This window comes from Sinohyriopsis cumingii, chromosome 1, assembly GCF_028554795.1.
Source record: "Sinohyriopsis cumingii isolate HCF-2022 chromosome 1, ASM2855479v2, whole genome shotgun sequence".
NCBI classification, from domain to species: Eukaryota; Metazoa; Mollusca; class Bivalvia; order Unionida; family Unionidae; genus Sinohyriopsis; species Sinohyriopsis cumingii.
The window spans coordinates 71,184,062-71,207,337 of record NC_142961.1 but is presented as its reverse complement, the minus strand read 5'-3'; the positions used below and the strand labels follow the sequence as shown (position 1 = coordinate 71,207,337).

Here is a 23,276-nt window from a genome sequence, read left to right as displayed (position 1 = left end):
GCGTTCCAGATCCGGAAATCAAAATCGGGGACCAAAATGTAAAATTACATTAAAACTTGTCTCGATAATCCGGAAATAATCTGTCCAAAAATAAGAAAATTCGAAAAATCATATGTAAAAATACAATCAGAAGAATAATACATAAAACACAGTAGTGAAGCCCTTGAGAATCTATGGCCACTATCAATAACTAAGTAGCGCGACCATATTGTAACCAGCGATTGTATAAACAATGTCTGTTTTAACTAGTCGCTGACAGGGGTGTTAATAATTAAATAAACACACTGGGATCAAATCGTCCACGCTTTTTGACATAACATATGGTAAATAAATTAAAAGTGTCATTAAGCCTCTTTGTTGTTTACCAACTGTATGTAACAATAACAGTATATTGTTTGCTGTGCAAATACAGTTGACATTTTTAAGCTGTGGACAGTATAGGGTTTCAAAGAATCCAGGCAAACAAAGGTTACAGACTTCTTCAGGAAACTGACATAATAAATGTATGTACAGTACATACATGTACATGAACATAGTGTGATGTGTTCGATGTGTTAATTGTCTAAACTTCTATTTACTGTATATGTATGTACAAGCACATGTTATAATAATGTGAAATAAACACAAATTAATAGATGTATCATTAATTTATTTCAACCATTATTGAATATACAGTACATTACATTTAAAGCTAGCATATACATGTACATATATACGGTGTGATGATATCGTAAAATAAAAAATGTGCATGATTCAATTATCCGGAAAACTCGTTAATCCGGACATATTCGCTGGGAACGAATGTGTCCGGATTAACGAGGCTCCACTGTACATGAAAGAAAGATATACATAACAAACCTGTATCTTATGTCTTATGTAAATCAAATCAAAACATGACTACAAGAGTGGTAGTAAACTCAGCCAATCAGATGCAAGATCACTTTCAATATTGTTTAATATCTTGACAATGTAAGACCTTATTCCAATTTTGATCTAAATCAGAACATAATTATGACTTGTTGGATGATAATAAGCTCAACCAACCAGATGCAAGATCACCTCATTAATATACACAGATCACCCCCGATCTTAATAATGCAAGCATAAATTTTAAGTTGACAAACTTGGATAAGAAATATGCCCTCCCTTGGTAATAAGGTTAGCCAATCAAGTTCAAGATCACATCATTAATATGCATGGTTCTTGCTTATTATTGAGCTTGTCCAAGATTCTGATGATAGAACCCATATTCCAAGTGTGATAGAAATCAGATATAGATTCCAAATTGGTTACAATAAATTGTTCATAGCCAAATGCAGAGTGCACACAACATACGACACAACTAGGGCCTTACCATAAGCTCACTTGACCTATTAGTCAGGTCAACTAAAAATGGTTTATCAAAAATGGAGAATCACTAGATAAATAGTAATATGGTGACATACTACCATATATATTTACTTATAAGTCAAGGCTAACTACAAATCTCACAGGCCCAGATCTGCTGTTGCATAATGTGCCAGTAGATCTGGGTCTTTGCAGTTTGTTCAGAGTAATCAGTAGAACAAACAACATAAGCCTGGTTTGCAAGTGTATTATGCTATGGCAGATCAGGATCTTTGTTGTTTGCAGTTGGACTCGACTTATAAGCTAGTATAAATGGTATATTGTGACCAGGAAAAGAAGGCGTAAAGATAGATTAGTTTCCTTAATATCTTACCTCTGTTAGTGCTTGAAGCTGACCTTCATGAACACAGACACCCATGAACCTGAAAGGAAGATAACAGCCATTTAATGGATCTGCAACACACAAATCATCGATAATACATATACTGAGTGGCTAATAATAAAAGATGAACTTCTGCCAAAGAAATTTATAAAGAATTTGCCTTTCTGCATACTGCATAATTAGAGAAATATGATGGCATGTTTTTTTCTATACAATCTAGATTCATTTTAAATGCCTAACAATTAAAGTGAGTTTGCATATTTGGATATTTTGCATGTATGCAGTATTGCATAATAAGGCTGCCATGTTTACATGTGTAAATGGCTTAAATTTTTACAAAATCAGTAACCATGTAAAGAAACATACATGTAGCTGTCAATAATGCAGTTAACTACTAGTTCCAATTATATGATATATTTCCACATTTCTGCTTAACTAGACTGCTTGGCAGAAACATTTTTGTTTCTCAATTCCTTTCTTAAAATATGTATGATTTCTACATATCTTGGCTAGGAATTAGTTAAAGAGAATTCGTTGTATGACACATTACATATCAGGCTAGTTTACTGACAATGTTTACACAAACTTCAAACACAGCATTATTTACCTTTGAAAAAATGTTTGTTAACAGGACCTTTTGCATTAACATTTTATTTTGAAGAAACACTGTTTCAACTTTAAATGCCACAGCACAGTTCTGTGTTCACTGTATATCTTAGGAAAGCATCTTTTATGCAGGTCCAGGAAGTACAAATGGCTGCAATGTCCATTTTTTATTATGTACCAATATGTAACAGTGGGATACAATATCATAAACATCAAAAAGATATTTTACCTAATTTGTCATATAAACACCAAAGACATGTCTTACAAACTAAATTAGTCATAATAATTGGTAAAAAGCATATAGCAAAAAAAAACATTTTGATTACATGGCATTTTTATTAGAGCTGGGTACCACAAAGTATACTGAACATACAGTGATGATAATAATAATAATAATAATAATAACAACAACAACACTCATTTAGTCAACTTACCCATCTTCCATCAGGCTTTCTACAATTACATATGTGTGTGTGTTAATATATATGTATGTATGTATGTGTGTGTGTGTGTGTGTATATATATATATATATATATATATATATATATATATATATATATATATAAGGCACAGTTTTTACAAGATAAAGTGTCCTTTAGACAACAAATGCTATTAAAAACTAGAAACAAACTAGAGAATTGATAAACTGCAACAATAAAATATGCACACAGGTACATACAGGATTCATACTTGTCCGATAAATCAATCCCATAAATCTGTGCTGATCCTGATGGACAATATGTGGGTCTGATGTCACCTGTTCATTAAAATGTGCAATTTTGCAGCATGCAAATCTTTCCAGAAAAAACCTGCATATTCTTTAGACACATACTGGCAATTGGTAACAGCCATATCTAGTGCGAAATTCAAAATGGCCATGGGACAGATGGTTGTGCTATTTCACATGGATTTACAAGTCACCTAACATAGGATTTGCTCCAGAAACTGAAATTTCAGTATCTTTCTTGATTTTCTGTACTACCATTACCCAAGACAGAACAACAATATTCTAGGTGTGGCATGATAAATGCATTGTAGAATATGTTTCTGTTCTTGAAGGAGATGAGATTTCATTCTGTTCAAGGGATAAAGCAGCGAGTCAATATTTGAATGACTTTATCTTCTTGTATTTTACAGCACAAGATAATATCTTGATGCCAAATAGTTTTTAATTTTAAGACTGTTCTTTTTCCATTCTTTTTATCACTTCTTTGAAAGCTTTTACTCTTGCTCAACTACCAATGATAACTGCCTTTGATTTAGCTGTATTTATCTTCACACCACTGTGTTCACACCAGTTATTTTTATAAAACAAATCTTGATTTAATTCTGTGCTAATCTCATCGCCTGTTGATCCAGTGTTATATAAGTTGTGTCATTTGCAAACATGTAGGTGTAGGATAGCTCAGTGTGATATGGTAAATCATTGATGCACAGCAGAATGTGTAATGGTCCAAGAAATGATCCTTGTGAAACAGTCAGACTTCACCAGTTTCTTATCTTAAAGTTTATTTAAAACAGAAACATTTTGTTGTCTGCCTTTAAGACAGGTTTGAAACCAAGTTTTCATGATACATGCTGAGCTTTTCCTGCAGGATGTTGTGATTTACAAGGTCAAAAACCTTGTAACAAGATTCACTTTACGTACAAGGTTACCTTGATCTACTGCTGTTAACCAATCATCCACCATTCTAGTTAGTTTAGTCTGGCATGTTCAATGCCCTTCATGGAAGCCTGATTGTCATGAATGTAGTCAATTAAAAGATTCCAGGTAGTGTCTATATTCATTACAAATATGTCTTTATAATATCTCTGAAAACTGATATATGTCTGTAGTTATTCATATCTGAAAGATCTCCCTTTTTATGTATTGGATTTACTTTTGCCAGTTTGAGCCTTTGAAAAAATATCTGAGAAAATACTTAGATTGAAGATATACATAAGTAAGGTGTCGTCCTTTGAGATGGGAGTTTTAGGAATGTAGCACTTACATTATCTAGACCTGTAGCTGTTTTGCCATCAAGTTGGTCTAATTCACTTAAAATGAATTCAAGACTTATTTTAGGTATTCCTAAGCACTCTTTTTTCCAAAGTTTTGAGGAAATCTTTTATGAGCTGTGAGATCCACAAGTTTCTTGTTTATATTCACAAAATAATCACTGAGTCTATGTACCACAGTATACCGAAATTATATAAGGGACCAATGATTTGATGTTTTGGGGAATGGGCCTAACACTTTTTTGGGCAGTCTTATAAAGGAATACATTTAAATGACATATAAACATATGATAGTAAAAAAAATTATTTTAATTTTAAAAAATCCCAAATTTTTCCAAAACTTGGATTTGACCTGAATAACATTCACAACACTACATATGGCCACCATGTTGGCATATGTGTCATGTGTCAAACATGTGATTAAAGGTCATAAATATTTATATTTGTAATATTCAAAATTAAACTATGACAGATACAACCTTTCAGTAAAACAAATGACAAGATTTTATAGTCATGAAAAATGATGACATGCTGTTAATATCATTAAAAATGAAATAAGATTACTCTGCAATTTTCGTACATTCCTTACTGATGGAAACTACCAAAGTATCTTTACAGTGAAAAAGAACCACAATATGTGCCAACAGAAAAAAAAGTGGTAAACCAAATATACTGGTAACTCTACTGTATACTATTTACATGTTAACAAAGCTTGATAAACTTTGTAGCGCTATTGCTTAAGTGGGCAATACATTTGTTAACCATTAAAAACGATATTAACACATACTAAAAGCCATCTTTAATACATGCTGACATTTAATTCAATGCTTTACTCGTAGGCTGTATATCATGAATCATAATGATATGTGGCATAGGAATATAGTTTGACCCCTACCGATTGTGTATTGCATCAATTATCTGTAGGAAGGATTTACATCTGTACAAAATAAAAAGAGCCATTGTTAAGATTTGATCTCATTAAAGATCATTAAGTGTCAGTAATCCTGTGAATATATTGTGAACAATTCAGATTGTGTAGAAACAAAACTGTTAAAAGATGGCTGGACAGATGAACGAAATAATAACATTATATGATCCACCTTATATCAAGGATATGAACATGAATCCCTTGATGGGACTGACATTCAAATGGCTGAAAATGATTTCCAGGAAGTTAAGACCAGACCATTTCTTCCTTTAAACTACTTTATAATATGTCAAATTTTGAATAAGTACTGGACCTTAAAATTGAAGTCATTGTGCATTAAAATTTTAGCACAGTCAAGCCAGCAAGATTTTATGTGAAGGGTCACTTCAACCTTTTCACCCATGTTAAATTTCATGGAAGAAGGAGAGGCCAGCATTTGTGGCAAATTTGGAATTGATCTGGGCATCGCAAAGCTGTCCTGGGAAAGTAAACATTAAGATGCCGACCATATCTGCTTATTGGGAATGCCCTGTTGAATAGTCATTTAACAAAAGGAAGTTGGTATGCGTAGTATTTCTCAGATTCTAGGTTAAAAATTAGGAAAAACTGATTACGATTGGTTAGTTTAACTTAAGGGGTACACCCTGGAAGAAATGTTGAATTTAAAGTAATGACTTTGGGTGAATTTCCTGTCTGAGATTTTTCTTGCAAGAGAAGCAAGACTCGTTTGACTTCAGAAAAAACTAAAATGTACTTCTTCCTCATTAAGACAAGTCAGGCTGTCTTGTAGGCAAAGACAGGCCTTTAGTGCTAGGCCGCACATTTTCTTGGAAAGAACAGCATTAAGGTACGCAAATTTTAATTTTTCATGCAATTTTCTATTTTGTTTATTTTGTTTTATGCAAATGGATTTGATATGTCTAGGTTCCATAATATGCATAATTTATTCAATTTCATGGAAATCTGTTGAAATGCTAGAGTTGTTTATGCAATTTATTTCTTTAATTTTATAGTTACTAGTTCATTGATACAACTGACTTATTGCATGTGATCCAAATTTTCAGATATGTATGATTTCTCAGGGTTATATGAATTAATTTCCTTTGTCTGTTAAGATGATACTGATTATCATGACTTATAGACAAATGCATATCTAAATCTGATTTTTAATGATTCAAGAATCTTGCAGGTTAGGGATTGCCATGAACTAGAAGCTAGTGAGTCTTATGCAATAGTAATCAATAACATGTATCTTATTGAGTGGAACTGACTAGGTTGGATGTCTAAGGAGTCATGTGGTAGCGTAAACAGAGAGATACAGGAATGTTTGTTTATATGCACCGCTGACATGTTAATTTATGGTCAGTAACTGTGAAGCAAGGGTGATGGCCTATCGAATTAGGACAGACTTAGATGTACATTACAGGGCTCATTTGTAACTAGAGATAACGATTGTACCTTACTCAAAATACAGTCTAAATTTGTAAGGGCCATTAACCATTAAGGTCACCTTATGTCAGAATTTCTGCAGTGTTTAGATAGCTATTTTATGCTTTCTGAGTAAAAAAAGTGAGAGAATTTTATATACATATAGAATATGATATAATATAGAATATGATATAAACAGAGACTGAGTGGTAATCTTGTCAATCAGGGAAACAGCTCTCTGGAACAGTCTGAAAGATGGAAGTCTGGATAAGAGATTAAACCGTTAGGATAGAAGGATCAAGAAAGATCAAATGTATACACGTGAAGGCCGGAACATGTGGGATTCAAGGAGACAGAAAACAACGCTAGGTGATGCAGATCAGGTGTGGACATTGTGCTCGTTTCACCACTCTTGTTATCATGATGAAATGAATTCATAATAAAATACTGCTATTGAAATTCTGTAACATAAATTTACTTAAATTGAATCTGACACTATTAGTTTGTCATTGATTAAATTGTTATTCTCTTGTCTAAAGGGGGCTCTTATTGCCATATTTCTTCTCAATAGTTATGCTCAGTTCTCTGTTGATGTTCTATCTATCCACTCACACCGGGCAATAAAATTGAGGGAAGTCATCCTCTAGATAATGACAACCAAATCTAATCAACCACCCCCTTTTAACAAGAGGGAACATCATTACATACTTTGTGTTTGAACCATCTCTGCCATTCTTCAGCTATAACAAGATCTTCAAATTAGCTGCTGTGGTGGATAAATTGCATATCAGATTTTCATTCTGAACCAAGAAGACATCTTGGAAACCCGATGCTGATATGACTGTTTAAGAAGGGGAACAGTAAGATTTTCAACATGGTTACCATGGTGGCCATATTCAGTATCAGACTGGCACCATTTCCATTTAGGACCAACAAAACATCACAATAAGTCTATCTGGGAAAAGTGGTCATAACAGTGTTTTAAAGCTGGCCACTGTAGTGGACATATCAAATGTCAGATCACATCATTTTCATTTACAACCAACTAGATAACATAAGAATTCTCATTCAGGAGATGAAGTGATAAGATTTTCAAAAAAAAATGTCCACTGTAGTATCCTAATTGGATGTATGAACAGCACCTTTTTCATCTAGGACCAACCAGACATTGTTAAGTCATTCAGTAAAATCCCCATGGTGATGTAACTATAGGTCTGGAGGAGTAGCGATCAGAAGAGTTTATAGAAGGCCAGTGTGGTGGCTATATTGGATGTGCAAGCAGCACCATTTTGATTTAGGACCAATATCATAAGAAGTCTTCTAGTGCAAATCCTTAGACAATATTACTTTTCATTGAAGGGAAGTAGCAATAACAAGATTTTCAGCACCATCTTTTTTAGGGCCAACTAGACATGTAATAGGGTTTTCCTCTCAAGATAAGATGAGAAAAAACTTGCCAGCTTTTGCATGGGAGAAAGCCCTGATGCCATGACAAGAGGGAGGTCCCACCTCATGGGTAATATTCTTGGATGGTCCAGCAACATGACAAGAAGATCACTGAACTATGATTACTGGGGTCACTGGCGGCTACCAAAATGAACTCATCAGTGGAGAACCTTACTTGTGAAGAACCAGAGGGATGATGCTGAATGATGGGAAAGTGCAAACAAACAGCACAATCCCACTTCAGGCTTAAAGTATCCACTGCTCAACATGCAGGACCCTGGCTCCAGAATCACTCTATAAATGTGACCAAGGTCCTGACAGCCATGGCTGCATGCAGGGAAAAGGTGAATCGCTTCTATGCTACAGAAGGCCCCACATCTTGTAGGAACTTTGAGAGATTATAGGAAGAAAATGGGTGTGTGTGTCCTGATTGGAACCCCTCCCTAGTCTAGCATCCATATGCTGATTCCTAATCCCCAATGTAGTCAATTCCCAGGTGTCTTGTGAAAAACCAGTCAGGCAACTCAGGCCTGTACTAAACCTTTCACCAGATCAGAGAGGCTCAGATGGGCCTCAGAGACTGATAGGGCACTGCTCCCCCTTTATAGGGAAAGGAGGGTAATGGCTTACTTCCAACCCACAATGAGATGCTGGCAAGTAGTTGGTGCTACTTCCCTCTTCATGGGAGTTGGGAGCCACAACTCACTCTCTGACCTTCTTGATGAAAGAGGGCACTACTCCTTCCTAAGAGGTGGGCATGACTCACTCTGTCATGTAAAACAGGGTGCTGCTCATCCCTAACAGGAGGGCAGAACTCACTCTCCATGGAGAGGGGGGTCAACAACAAAAATAGTTATGACAGCACCAATGTAGAGTAATTAACCTAAATGCAAGGACATACCACATGTAACCAGACAAACTGCTAACAGCTTGAGAATTTTAAACTGGAACATAATTTTATTTTTTACACAACAAATGAAGCCACCAAATAATTATGAAGATAATTAAAAATGATATCCATCAGCCCATTCATGAACTGGCAATGACTAATTCAGCAAAAGCCAAATAACACAAGTCACATTCAAAGAAAATGTGAATTATGAAGATTTGGTATTGTAATAAAACAATGAACAGAATCAGTATTAGTCTGCAGACAAAGTTTGGCAAGGATAGGGATATTTACTAATAATTACCTAAGCTAGAAATAAATTCTCAACAATAATAGTTGCGATAACACCAATGTAGCATAATAACCTAAATGCAAGGTCATACCAAATGTAACCAGACAAAATTCTAACTGCTTGAGAGTTTGTAATTGAAAGAGAAATTTTTTTATTAGGGGTAATTCAATACAATACAAATTACGCTCACAAAATGAGAACTCAAATCCTGAGTTCAAATACAAAGCGAAGCCAATTGTTCTATGTTGCAGAATTTAAGCTACCAACTGTGGCTGCAACTGGAAATAACATGAAGAACAATGCAAATAGGCAACCTATCTGTGGAGTGTCCAAGGGGAAATCTAGTGTTCTAAAATCTTAATCCTTATGGAAGGCCAAATTCTCATCATATGGTTGGGGTGTTTTCTAACCAGAAAAGTACCAGCAATGCAATAGCAACAGGTTTTATATTGCTGATATTAAAGGGTCTTTTTTTTGCTTCATAGAGGGACCATTATTCAGTGGGTCTTTAGTTTTTAGCAATTACCATAAAACTTGATGTTTTGAATAAGTAATAGTAGCAGTGACCTATACAATCTACTCTTACATACCTAACCACTGGACCGTGCCCATTTCATGTCTCTGGTACAACTCTGTTCCTATCAAATGTTTTTTTTTGCTTGCATAATCACCTTGAATAAATAATACAGTAATGTGATATGATTAAGTTGACAGCAGAGCTGTTCAGTCACTAAGCTTTGTCTAAGAGAAGTAATCTTAGGGGCTGATATTGTCTCTTACTAGCCTGATCTATAAACACTCAAACAAAATTATATCATCAAAACATGTAGATTAACCCTTTTATGCAATGAAAAGGAATGACATACTGCGATCCCTCACATTATGGGCCTTCATAAGGTGGTATACTCTGGATTCCATGGATAGTGTTATAATGCATAAGTATTTTATCATGTACAAGTAATTCATTATAAGTTAGTCTCAGTATAATGCATTATACAGTGGCTCACATGGATAGTGTTATAATAAGGGAGTACTCTATTATGCACTTTACTATAAGGCAGTCTCACTATTAGGAAGTGTACTCCATGCTTCCCATCATAATGTCATAATGCATGAACAATCTATATCTCTGATTAAATAAAATTTAAAAAAATGTCACTAAGTATTGTACAGTATATACTTGCTTGTAGGTTAGTTGTGAGTGATTTAGATTTTTGATGTACCTTTAAAAAAAATTCGGTCATATCAGTATGATGTCTGCAGTGTGGCAGTTTATAAAGATGTCTAGCACTGGGGCAAACGCCACAGACATGGAGCATGATGTCCCACCCAGTCACATTATCCTGACACCAGGCCGACCAGTTCTAACACTAACCTCTTAATGCTGAGTGCCTAGCGAGGCAGCTGTTAGTACCATTTTTATAAGACCTTGGTATGACTTAATCAGGATTCAAACCCGTGACCTCCTGCATCCAAGGTAGAGAACCATGCCATTCACTATATATAATTGTTACATAAGAGACAAACAGGTTGTACTATACTGATAAAAATGTATTGTGGTGTGGATCCCCAACAGTACATTTACCATGGTACACTGCCAAAGAGGCACATTTGCAGTATTTTTTTAAAAAAAGTATAAAAATGAACCACTTAGCCTTCATTTGTTTCATTTGAATGTCTCTTCTGTTTTAATGTTTGTTGTTATAAAAATAAAAAGATTTATGAAAGACATCAGATCAGCACCATTATAATTTAAGATAAACAAGTCACTATAACAAGTCTTCTGGTGAAAACCTCTACGTTAGTAGAACCTTCCATTTTGGAGGAGTAACAGCAGCATGATTTTCAAGTTGGCTGCCATGTTGGCCATATAGGATATCAGATTCACACCATCTCCACTGTGGACAAACAAATAGTCATAGGAACTCCTCTGGTGAATTCACAAAGTCAGACATTACTGAGACATGTCAATAATAAGATTTTTAATTTGGCATTTTAAGGATTTGACCCTTTTTTTAACCATACTTATATATTTTAAGGATTTCACCTATTATATACCAATTTTGGTATTTTAAGGATATGACCCTTTTTACGGAAGGATTTGACCCTTTTTTTCACCATTATTTTATATTTTAAGGATTTGACCATTTTTGCCATTATTTTGTAATTTGCACGCTTTCTGTCAATTTTGCAACATGATCATCTATCTTATCAGTTTTGGCTCATGATACATGTTCATTTTGGTTGGAATGTCTGTCTTCCTTGAGATTGAGGCAAAGTTTGGCTCTGTGATATATATATATATATATATATATATATATATATATATATATATATATATATATGTGTGTGTGTGTGTGTGTGTGTGTGTGTGTGTATATATATATATGTGTGTGTGTGTGTGTGTATATATATATATATATATATATATACATACACATACACACAGAATTGTGCTGATGTGCCACTAAATCATATACACGTACATACATATATACATGCATGCATGCATGCATGCATGAATCCATACTCCTTGTGGCGTATACAGTTAAACATGTACCTTTTTCCCCTCATTGACCACTGATGATTTCAAGATCAACAGCAGACAGATGTTTGTATAAGATCACAATCATATCTCTGGACCATTTGAATAATATACATATCACCAACTCTACTTGATAAGGTTCAAATGCAAACAGTGTATCACTCTACAAGTGATTGTCACTTCTTAATGCATGTAGTAATAATACTGGTAGCACAAATAAAATGTTTTGATGGTCAGGGTCTCAAAATTTTAAAATCAACAGAAAAAAATATTTAGTAGCTTGGCTTGAATGATGTGGCCCAAAGAAAGTACCATACATGCTCGCTTATAAGTCAAGACCAACTGCAAACTGCACAGACCCATATCTGTCAGCATATAATGTTCTGGCAGATTTGGGTCTGTGCAGTTTGTCACGAGTAATAAGTAGAACAAACAACATATACCATGGTCTGCAGGCACATGATGCTATGGCAGATCAAGATCTTTGTTGTTTGCAGGCTAACTTGACTTGCAAGCAAGTATATATGGTATAATGAATGTTAAAACTTAACTTTATTCTTTTTATGTACTCTAGGTAACTATCACATAATTCCTCTTTTATAAAAGTTAAACCACCTGAATCATAAACTTAAAAAAAATTACTGCATAGTTATGATGTTTTCTCAAAGATGCAATATACAATAGAGCCCCAATTCATTTTAGAGTGTAAAATATGTTTTATGCAGAAACCCTATGGATATGTTTCTGAATCTAAATTTTTGGGTGAGTAATTCCCGTGTAACCACAGTTTACAAGTGATGCAAAAAATAATTGGTATAGTCATTCAAACTACACTATTGGATTTGTGCTTCACTGGGGATCCAACAACATAACTTCGCTTAATAAATCACAACTTCTAGATAGATATAAAGTAGATTTAATGCACAATGTATATAAAAGAAGTACAATGGTATTTCATAATGTCACAAATAACATCATGATGTCGTTTGAGGCAAAAGCCTAATGACCAATAAAGGTGTCAATGGGTACTTTAGTACCCACCCATTCATAATTATCCGGGTAAAAAACAAATGGCTTGTGTCATGAAACAGTGATCCAACATAGACCTCTGTCCACTGATCTTAATGTACATGACATGTTTCAAAGAAAACAGAGAGTTTTCTTGAATTTGAAAGCATGTGGAATAGATTAATTATTGTTTGATACACACTCATGCAGCGGACCAGTCTATATTTAAAAAACATGACGCCAAATATTATCAAGTAAAACGGGCCTTGTCGATGTTATATGACTAAAAATTGTTAGAGGAGAGGGATTTTGTTAAACTGAATCTGTTGCATCAGGAAAAGGATAAATCAATAGCACTTTACACATTTTTAAAGAGAAATTCTACAGTGATGTAATATATAACATTCAGAATTTCGGGACTTGACTTTACGATCTTTGAGCAAAAGTTAAACATGTGATGTAGACTAATTAAAGTGAATGTTGTGCGTATTTAATCTATCATTTTGTATTTTCAAATTGTATGTATTCTCATACTTGTACTAATACACATGGATTTAGCCAATTTGTGACAAGAATTCTAACTAACTGCACATCCAAGAGTAGCAGAAACAAAAGTTTTTCATATGGTTTTCTGTAATTATGGCATGTAATATATAGCTCACTCTTTCTATGTTCAGATTACGCCTTCTGCCACTCATTTTAGTGATAATGACGCTTATAACTCTTGGAGGGGGTCTGATATGCATGAACTTAAAACAAAGAGTTCAGATTCACATTTAATATAATTTCCCTTTGATTAGGTACCTGGGAAACTGATCATTAGGATCGTCAGGGTACCTGGTTGACTTTTTCTAAAATTTTGACCTCTTTAATGACCAAGGCATTACACTATTCTGTGCTTTCATCAGATAAATTGAGGCAAAGGCCTAATTACCAAGGCATAATACCATTCTGTGCTTTCATCAGATAAAATGTGGCAAAGGCCTAATGATCAAGGCATTACACTATTTTGTACCTTCATTAGACAAAATGAGGCAAAGGCCTAATGACCAAGGCAATATACTATTCTGTACTTTCATTAAACAAAATGAGGCAAAGGCCTAATGACCAAGGCATTATACTATTCTGTACTTTCATTAGACAAAATGGGGCAAAGGCCTAATGACCAAGGCATTATACTATTCTGTACTTTCATTAAACAAAATGAGGCAAAGGCCTAATGACCAAGGCATTATACTATTCTGTACTTTCATTAGACAAAATGAGGCAAAGGCCTAATGACTAAGGCATTACACTATTTTGTACTTTCATTAGACAAAATGAGGCAAAGGCTTAATGACCAAGGCATTATACTATTCTGTACTTTCATTAGACAAAATGTGGCAAAGGCCTAATGACTAAGGCATTACACTATTCTGTACTTTCATTAGACAAAATAAGGCAAAGGCCTAATGACCAAGGCATTATACTATTCTGTACTTTCATTAGACAAAATGAGGCAAAGGCCTAATGACCAAGGCATTACACTATTTTGTACTTTCATTAGACAAAATGAGGCAAAGGCCTAATGACTAAGGCATTACACTATTTTGTACTTTCATTAGACAAAATGAGGCAAAGGCCTAATGACCAAGGCATTATACTATTATGTGCTTTCTTTAGACCAAATCAGAACTGTTATCATCTTATAAGTAGAATCTTTTAAATATGTGTGTATTTTATATAAAATTTATGAAGGTCATCTACCGTAATCACTTCATATTCTCCTCACCAAGGTTAGCAATATATATATATATATATATATATATATATATATATATATATATATATATATATATATATGTGAAGTGGCAAATTTTATGTCGATCTAACAAGAATACATTAGTTGAGACCAGACAACTATTAATTAGATTTATGGAGACAAGGGCGTATCATATCGCCATACTACCATGTACGGTAATGTCCTTTAGAGGGAGAATTTCGTTCCTAATTAAACATTTGTTTATACAGCAGCCAGGCGGACAATTTAGGACAAGGAAAACTTCATTTTCATGGTAAAGTTGTCACAACTGAGAGAACGCAGAAACTCTGTTACTCAAACTACCAGGTCAAGCTGACCCTGACTTTGGCGCCTCTGGAAAAAGGCGGCAGAGATATTTGATTCTGATTGGTACATTAAATGAGAGGGCGTGTTCCAACACAAAATTTCATAGGTTTTAATATCGCCCGCATCGAATTTTAATCAGTCTAAGCTTTTCCTACGAGAGGAGACCCAAAAAGTACGACTCCGGAAATTTGCAAGAAATTTCCGTAAAACAACTGTTGTCCAAAAAGGGGACGATTGTCGAAAGGAACCGACGAACTAATTTACCGATTAGAGGGAGGAACGTTGAAAGCAAAGGTAGTGTGACAATTCCATGTAATTTGTTGATGCCATATATAATGCTTTGCTGAAGTTATTTACTTGTATCTGCATGAATCTTTTTTCTACATTCGTGTAATAATTTGCTTTATGAAGTATAACTGTGTTGAGTTTATGCATAGGAAGTTGTACATTAATCTTCTTTAGATAAGTTTGACGAATTGTTTGAATTTTGTCGTCTTGTTTGCATAAGGATTATGTTCTAAGAATTTAATGCATTATATTAGTTAATATGATTACAAGAATCCATGTGAATTTGCCGAATTTAGAAGATTTCACGTATGATTAAGAATAAGTGTGTATTAACGGAAATGATCTAGTAATTGATTGATGTGATATATCCTATTTATTCGCTGTGTAAAAATTGAGGCTGGCTCAGAACCCCAGGCCTCGCATACATGTTAACGAGGGAGAATAATGAAGAATTAACCGTTTCATAAATAACGGGAAATTTAGGTTGTCTCTATTTATATTTATCTAAACGGGAGAAAATAGCTCCAGAGACGTATGGGACGAATGAGGGATGTTATTCTGAAACCTATACGGAGAAGCATAGAGAAGAGTGCAGTGAGACGTATAATCCTGTGACGTATTAATTTCTGAAGACTTATTCTGAGAGTGTCCTGAGACGGATGGTAGAAAGTATCATCCTGAGATCCAAGGGTCTGAACAGCTACAGAGGAAGCAAACAGACTGAGGACGAGCAGGCTATGAAATCGTACAAGACGCTGACTTCGATTGTTCACTTGATCCTATGATGAACTAAATCTATCAGTAAAAGATTGGCTATCTTATTTAGATCTATTTGCGTTTTCTTTGTATTTCAGTGAAAGTTAAATTTCTAAAAGCAGAGTACGTTCCTGATGTAATGAATTTTCACAGTGTTTGTATGTAATTGATTAAATTGTTTGTTTACATGTATGGGGGCTCGTGTTGCTTTGTTCTATATACCTGCTCAGATCTCTATCTATTCCACCTATAAGTTTCACCACTTATATTTATATTTACTCGAACCGGGCAATAACATCGAGGGCGGTCAACCCCTAGATAACGAAAACCAAATACGGAGGGACATTCACTCCCCCCCGTGTAACTATATATATATATATATATATATATATTCATTTGAAGCAAGTACTTAAATTAGATATAATCTTAGATTCTTTTTTTATTCTTCTCTGTGAAATATTTTGTTTTGTTTTGTCTTCAGGAAACGTAAAACAATTTATCACGTCATTTATTAAGAATAATCCAATGCAATCCCATTTCCGACCTGCCAACCCTGACGAGTCCTTCTCAGCAAAGCAGTTGATTTTTTCCATAAGTTTAACCAGATTTCAGTAAGATGTAACAAAATATCATAAACTGCTATTGTACAGCTGGGAAATATAATTAAAAGTTTGGCATTCGGAATGTGCAACGACGATAAACATTATGTTCAACTTAAAAGTTTGTAAAGTACGCAGAGACTTTATTTACCACTAGTACAGTGCACACATTTTAGTTCCAAACCCTATGCAGCTCAATGGCTTGTTGCTGTCTCTCAACTTGACATAATTCCTGGAAATTCTTTTTCCATTTCACATGACGACTGCAATCATATTTCCCGCCAAGAGTCATACTCAAATTGGCATGTGATGTCCAATAAACATAACTGTGTCTCTTCCTGCATTTATTCACAAGAATCTGAATATTCCTTTTTATTTTTCCTGTACTGATTATTAACATTTTTCAAGAGGGTTATTTCCCTTTCATCTAAAGCATGCATTGCTTGCTGAACGCCATTTAAAAAAAAAATTCTATGATCAACAGTTTGATCATGAGAAGCTTCACATGAACAAATATCTACAGTTTAAAGTGTCTGATGTCCTGCTGTAAAGGTATTCTGGTTCCCTGACAAATTTCACTACTTCTAATATGAAACCCGGATCCAAATCAAACACGGATGAACAAATATTCTGGATTTTTCAACAATGATCATTTTTCTGTAGTTTTTGCTTTTATGCCGTAAGTCTGTTGTTGTTGTTGTAGGGTTTAACGCCATCTTTCAGCACAAGATAGGCTATACATGGCAGCCAGTATAACTGGTGGAGGAAGAACCTGGAAAACCCCGGGAAGAACCACCAACCCACGAGAAGCTACTGGCAGGCTTTCTCAGATACCCATGTTAACTGAGCCTAAGCCGTAAGTCCGTATTTTAAGAGTAATTTTCGTAAGACTTATGGCAAAATCGTAACAGTTGGCAGGTCTGCCATTTATGTCATTAGAGGCAACTAATGGAGACAGAAGCCACAGTGGCTTAGTGGTTAGTGTACCACACTCACAACCAAATGGATATTGGTTTGAATCCTACAAGATCAGTGAGGCACCAGCAACCCTGTGCATCCTCCAGAAAGGCACTTTACTTCAATTGTCTTGGTACTAAATAACTTGTGTTGCTGTGTCATAAAACATCAAACCAAACTGCCAGTCAACCTGGTTTGTTCATATGGCAGCATTCTGCTTTTTAAAAAAATTTGTCAAATGAGATACAGGTGTGAAATTTGTGTATTCTCCAAAAAAAATAAAAAATGCTCTCAAGCTTGGGAAAATATGTGACTTTAAGAATGTTTAATGTACACGTATGAGTTAATCAAAAAGTTGCTGATGTAAAATATTTAGTTCCTCAATTTTAGAATAGTTTCATACATATAATGAAAATAGTGCCTGTTCTTTTGTGATGAAGAAAATCCTGTACTTGTTAAGAGAAGTCAGTATACATGTATAAAAAGACTGTCCTAACTGTGAAATGGAATATCCAGTAATACAAGCACTGTCATGGAAGACTTAAATATAATAAATGAAACTAACACACAAGGGGTCCTGATTCAATCTTTGAAGTATCACACCCTACTGGGGCGATCTTTCATCACCTCTATGCAAAATCACACAGTATACTAGAGATAGCATATCAATGAGATTGTATCTTCAATAGTGCTTGTCAGCTATATAAAATGCTTTGTCATGTTATAGCTTGAAAAGTTATAGTGGTCTATGGGTAGCTACCCATGTGTATATGTGTGTCACCGTGTCAACAAAAACTTCCTGGGTGGAATTCATTTTTTCAAGGTTCATTAATGACCATTCCTGAGTGGAATTTTTTTCAAGTTTGGCTCAGAAAACAATTTTTTAGAATTAGACCACATACTAAAGCACAGAATGAAAGTCACTAGAAACAAGTACAAGTACTAAAATTCATATAAATTTATAGACATATCGCTCATTTTATTTAACAGAATTAAAATGTTGTCCTTACTCTGCTAAACAGCATCAATTTGCATGAAAAAAGACTTCTATAACAGTGGTTACATTGTTTTAATCTAGTCCAAACTACATAAACAAGCATCTTTAATTTGCACCATCTCACCTTTGGCTGCCTTGATGACTGCAGTACATTCAGGATAAGATACCAGGGTTCTCAACAGATTTCAAAATCTCAAAAGTCAAACTGAAAATCTCAAGAGTCATTTGTTTTGAGTCAAGATCTCATAGCTGGGATTGTTTTTTATTCGTGAAAGCTCAAGATTTCTCGTCTCATGTTAAATAAAGGGAAACATTTGTACAGTGTTTTGTAACTTGTGCTTAAGATATCTTACAACTTTAGGAGATTCATTCTCCTTCTCACAATTGTGTTTCTGTTTCTTTGGAATCTGACTGTTAAAATGATCATCACTGGCAGGCGTCATTTCTGAGACTGAGACAGGAAAGAAAATATACTTACTGAGTCATTAATTAATAAGTGTATGACAATTTAATGAAGGAAGAGGTGTATATCTAATAGTTCACTGCAAAGATTTTTTACACATAAAACCCATGAGAAGTTTTAGTTCCATTCACAAGACCAATGATGGGTGATCACTGATGGCATTAATTGTTATTATTAAGTTTCACAATTAACTGGCCCTCATTGGTTTTCTTGTCCAGATTTCCCCATGAAAAATATTATTTTTGAGAAGAATGGATAATGTTTCTATCAGCATTAGAATGTGGCAATGACAACATGACCATGCAAAAATATCGAACTTCAGTCTTTTCTGGCTGGGTTTTAAAAAAAATGCTGACTGCTCTCCAATACCACTCCAAGCCAAGTTCATCCTAAGGAACTTGTTTCTGATTTGGACATGTGTTCCAGAATTTCATATTTCTTAGCTAGTGCTTGTAACTCAATTAAAATATATCACCTTCCCTTACATATAGCTTTAAAAACATCTTGAGCAACTAAAAAACAAACTCAGAGGTCCTCAGATTTAAAAAAAGAAAGACTTTAAAGCCAGCACAAAACCACCTTTGATCCATTTATCACCTTATAACATATGCATCAACTCCACAGATTACAACAGTAAGGCAGTCAGTTAACACCTTGTGTACATGTGTCAGCAATTGTAACCTGATTATCACTAACATTGCATCTGTATTGCATTTCTGGTCACCAGTAGACTGGTTCAAACTTTTTATCCTAATATGGGGACTATACACACAAATATACTCAATATTTCTGTGTTTAAAAGATTTGTTATTTTTCAAAAGTGAAAGATTATAATTATAAATTGCATTGTTTGGTAGAAGGCCTTTAAAATTGTAGAATCATGTGCATGTTGATGGTTAATCAAATAAAAAAAAAACTTTGATTCAACAGTTAATCCAATTAAGTCATAACTGATTCCCTCTTCCTCTCTCAAAAATACCAATGATAATATTGAAACAGTCTAACTTTGATCCTTGTATGTCCACCTAAGCTTGACATCAGTGACCTGTTGGCTCTGCCCATTTAATATTGATTTTGCACGGGAGCAGATAAGGTAAATAGTAATCTAGCAAATGTCAATCACTGGCACATACAATCAATTTGTTAAGGACAGTCTACACTCAGTATGAAATTATGCCAGAGGTGAATAATTACTCAAACAATAGTTCATATACAATGTACACAATTACAGCATCAACACATGACTATTTACCACCAGCTAAAGGATGAGGTGATGTCCATAAAAATGGTCAGTCAAGTTCATCGTCTTCACATTAAAGAACCACCAACCCATGGGAAGCTAATGGCAAGAATTTTTTTCGCATACTCACCTTGCCCAAGCTGAGATTTGTGGGTGAGCTGTAAAGGCAATAACCTACGACTACATGACTATTACAGGCCTCTCATTAAGACCAGTATTTGATGATGTTATATACATGTATACCAAACATGACGAGATGCTTGTGGCAATGTTGATCAAGTGTGAATCTGATTTCTTTTAAAACTGGTTCCATGTCTTTTCAAATCATACAAGCTTCAACTGATGCAAAAGCATCATAAATGCACAGGTAGGTTACTATAAGATACGATTCCCCCCCCCCATAAAAATCAGGACATTCTATTGCTTCATGCAATATTGAGCTTTAATCAAGTTCACTTGTCAGTGACATTAGGTTGATGTTATCTAAAAATTTGATCTAAAAAAGTATGATTGCCATTATGTTAATGTTATCTAAAATTAGATCGAGAAAAGTAAAAAGGTGTCTGTTTAATTATAAATGCAATGAAAATGATAAGTGCTCCAATATGTACGATATATACTCACTTATAAGATGAGTCCAATAGCAAATTGCACTGACCCAGATCTGTCATCGTATAATGACCAGCAGACCTGGGTAGGTGCATTATTTAGGAGTAATCAGTATAATGAACAATAGAGACCCTAATCTCCAGGCACATTATGCTAAAGTAGATCAGGATTTTTGTTGTTTGCTTTTTGGCTCGACTTTTAAGTGAGTACATAAGGTATTATCTCTCAAAGAATGTTTGAAAAGGTCATAAACTGCGAACCACATCCACTTTATCAAGAACACGTCCATTCTGATCATCTGATGTGTCTCCACAAAAATGTGTGGTGTCCAGAGCTGTTCTCCGTATTATGTTATGGCAGGATGTGTGCAGAGATGACAGATGGGGTTAGTCTGAATCAACTCCATAAGCTCTCCTTTACCCCTACCATGACCCACAGAGAAAGTGAAAAATCATGTCAGCTGTACTGTATATCTCACTGATAAGCCAATGTGATTCAAAGTTGGGGTCAGACTTATCATATGAAAATGTTTCTTGCTAAAAAGTTTTCCAGAATTTGTGAAATTAAAGTATGTAATTATTATCAAACATGGGATTCTCAGGAGAAATTTTTAAATAATGATATCAAAAATTCTCATAGCCTATTTCAATTTCTTGCTTCAAAAAGCAAAAGCTACAAGTAAAACTACAGGCTAAATGTCAAGTCAAGTCTGAAAAGTTGTTTTGTGCACTACTCTTAATCAGTGTTTGTTTTCTTTCCTCCTTTATTTGCCCAAAGCACTGCACTTCTGCATCTGCCCTTTGGAATGGCACATATAAAATACTTGTATGTCAGTTAGTACTTACCTTAGTATGTTTGGGTGAGACAGCCTGTTCATCAGCTGGACTTCCCTTAGCACATTCGACTTGTTTGTCAAATCTTTGTTCATCTTCAGCACCAATACCTGGCCCGTTGTGCGATGTGTAACCTGCATACAAACATAAAAATTTTACCACTATATGACTTTTATGTTTTAAGAAATGAAACACTATATGATAGCTATGTTTAGTGTAAAACTGTAATACAGTCAGATCTTTTAAAACCAATTTCCATTTACGTGTATTTACTTATGACATTACAATTTTGAAAAAATTAAACATCAACCACCCAAATGGCTTGCAGAATCCAGTGTAAAGACTACTTGTGTTTATGCTTAGTTCCAGTGTAAAGCCATCATGTGGTCGTATTTAGATCGAGTGTAAAGCATTTATGTGGCTGTGTAGAGTTCATGTGCAAAGTCTTCATGGGACTGTGCTGAGGTCCTATGTATATAGCTGTCCCATGGCTGTAACCTTGAAAACTAAACAAAAAATTCATCCAAAATTTGCCTAGTTTTTTCTTTAGAGCAAGTCACATCTTTGTTAGCGCTACAAACCATGTCACCAAAGGTGATAAAAATGTTCAAATGGCAGTTAATTTCCATTTTAAAAACAGATATGGTATATAGCATTCCAAAGTCTCTTGATGGCCATTAATGTATAGTATTTTTGGGGGTCAAATTAATAACTGAATTTCTTGGGTGAAAGGCTTTCAAAAATACATACTGGCAACAAATCCAGAAAAATGAGAAGTATTAGAATAAAAACTGCTTGATAATAAGTGAAAACCATACTGAATTAGAGCAAGGTCCTGGTCAGAAAATTCCATAGTACAACTATTTCCATGTAAACAGGGGTTTAAATTTGAAATTTTGTAATGGACTGTTTCAGTACTTTACAAAACATTTATTACAATACCTGTAGATATCCTGAGTGCAGATAGCAAAGTTATGGTGAAAATGATGTCAAATCAAACAAGATTATTGCATTGTTTTTATTTTAAAACAAAAAATACAGTAAGCCCTATCAAGCTCTTTTCTATGTCCATCTGAAATGTATCCTCCACATTTGGAGGACAGGGGAACAGTCTCCCCTGCTTTAGGGATCATTGGTGCAAAACTGCCTCTAATTAGCAGTCATCTGTACTAAACATTCACATTCTCAAGGTCATTATGAAGTAACTTGCAAAATAAGCCTTTATTAATCAACCATCTGTCTTACAAGGTCACTTTTTCTTCTAAAAATTGCTTCTTAACACAAGTAGGAGTGTACTAGAAAGACTCTCAAGCAGCTTGGACAATCAGATGATCATGCCTGCCCAAGCATGGCTGCTTATTTCTGTGTGTGCATGTGTGTGTGCAGTCTTGTCCTATTTAGTTGGTGTTAGGAACATCAAGCTTCTGAGTTCTCTGTTGAATTTGCAAAATGGAGATTCAGGGCCACATTTCCCCAAAAATTAGACTTAAGACAAGGAGCTGGAGGTCTTCAAAGCAGCACCAGAGAGCTCTGAAATTTGGGACTTTACTAGGATTT

At 34.7% G+C, this 23,276-nt stretch overlaps 1 protein-coding gene across 1 annotated transcript in view; it reads right to left on the bottom strand.

Moving 5' to 3' along the window:
• Window positions 1-23,276, bottom strand: part of LOC149807092 (dual specificity testis-specific protein kinase 2-like) — a 122,500-nt gene that overhangs the window by 77,702 nt on the left and 21,522 nt on the right. Inside the window, exons 2-3 of the mRNA XM_089961834.1 lie at window positions 21,732-21,853; window positions 1,721-1,769 (exon numbers count right to left, since the gene is read on the bottom strand). Coding sequence (XP_089817960.1) covers window positions 1,721-1,769; window positions 21,732-21,853 — 171 coding nt within the window. The remainder of the gene's footprint in view (window positions 1-1,720; window positions 1,770-21,731; window positions 21,854-23,276) is intronic.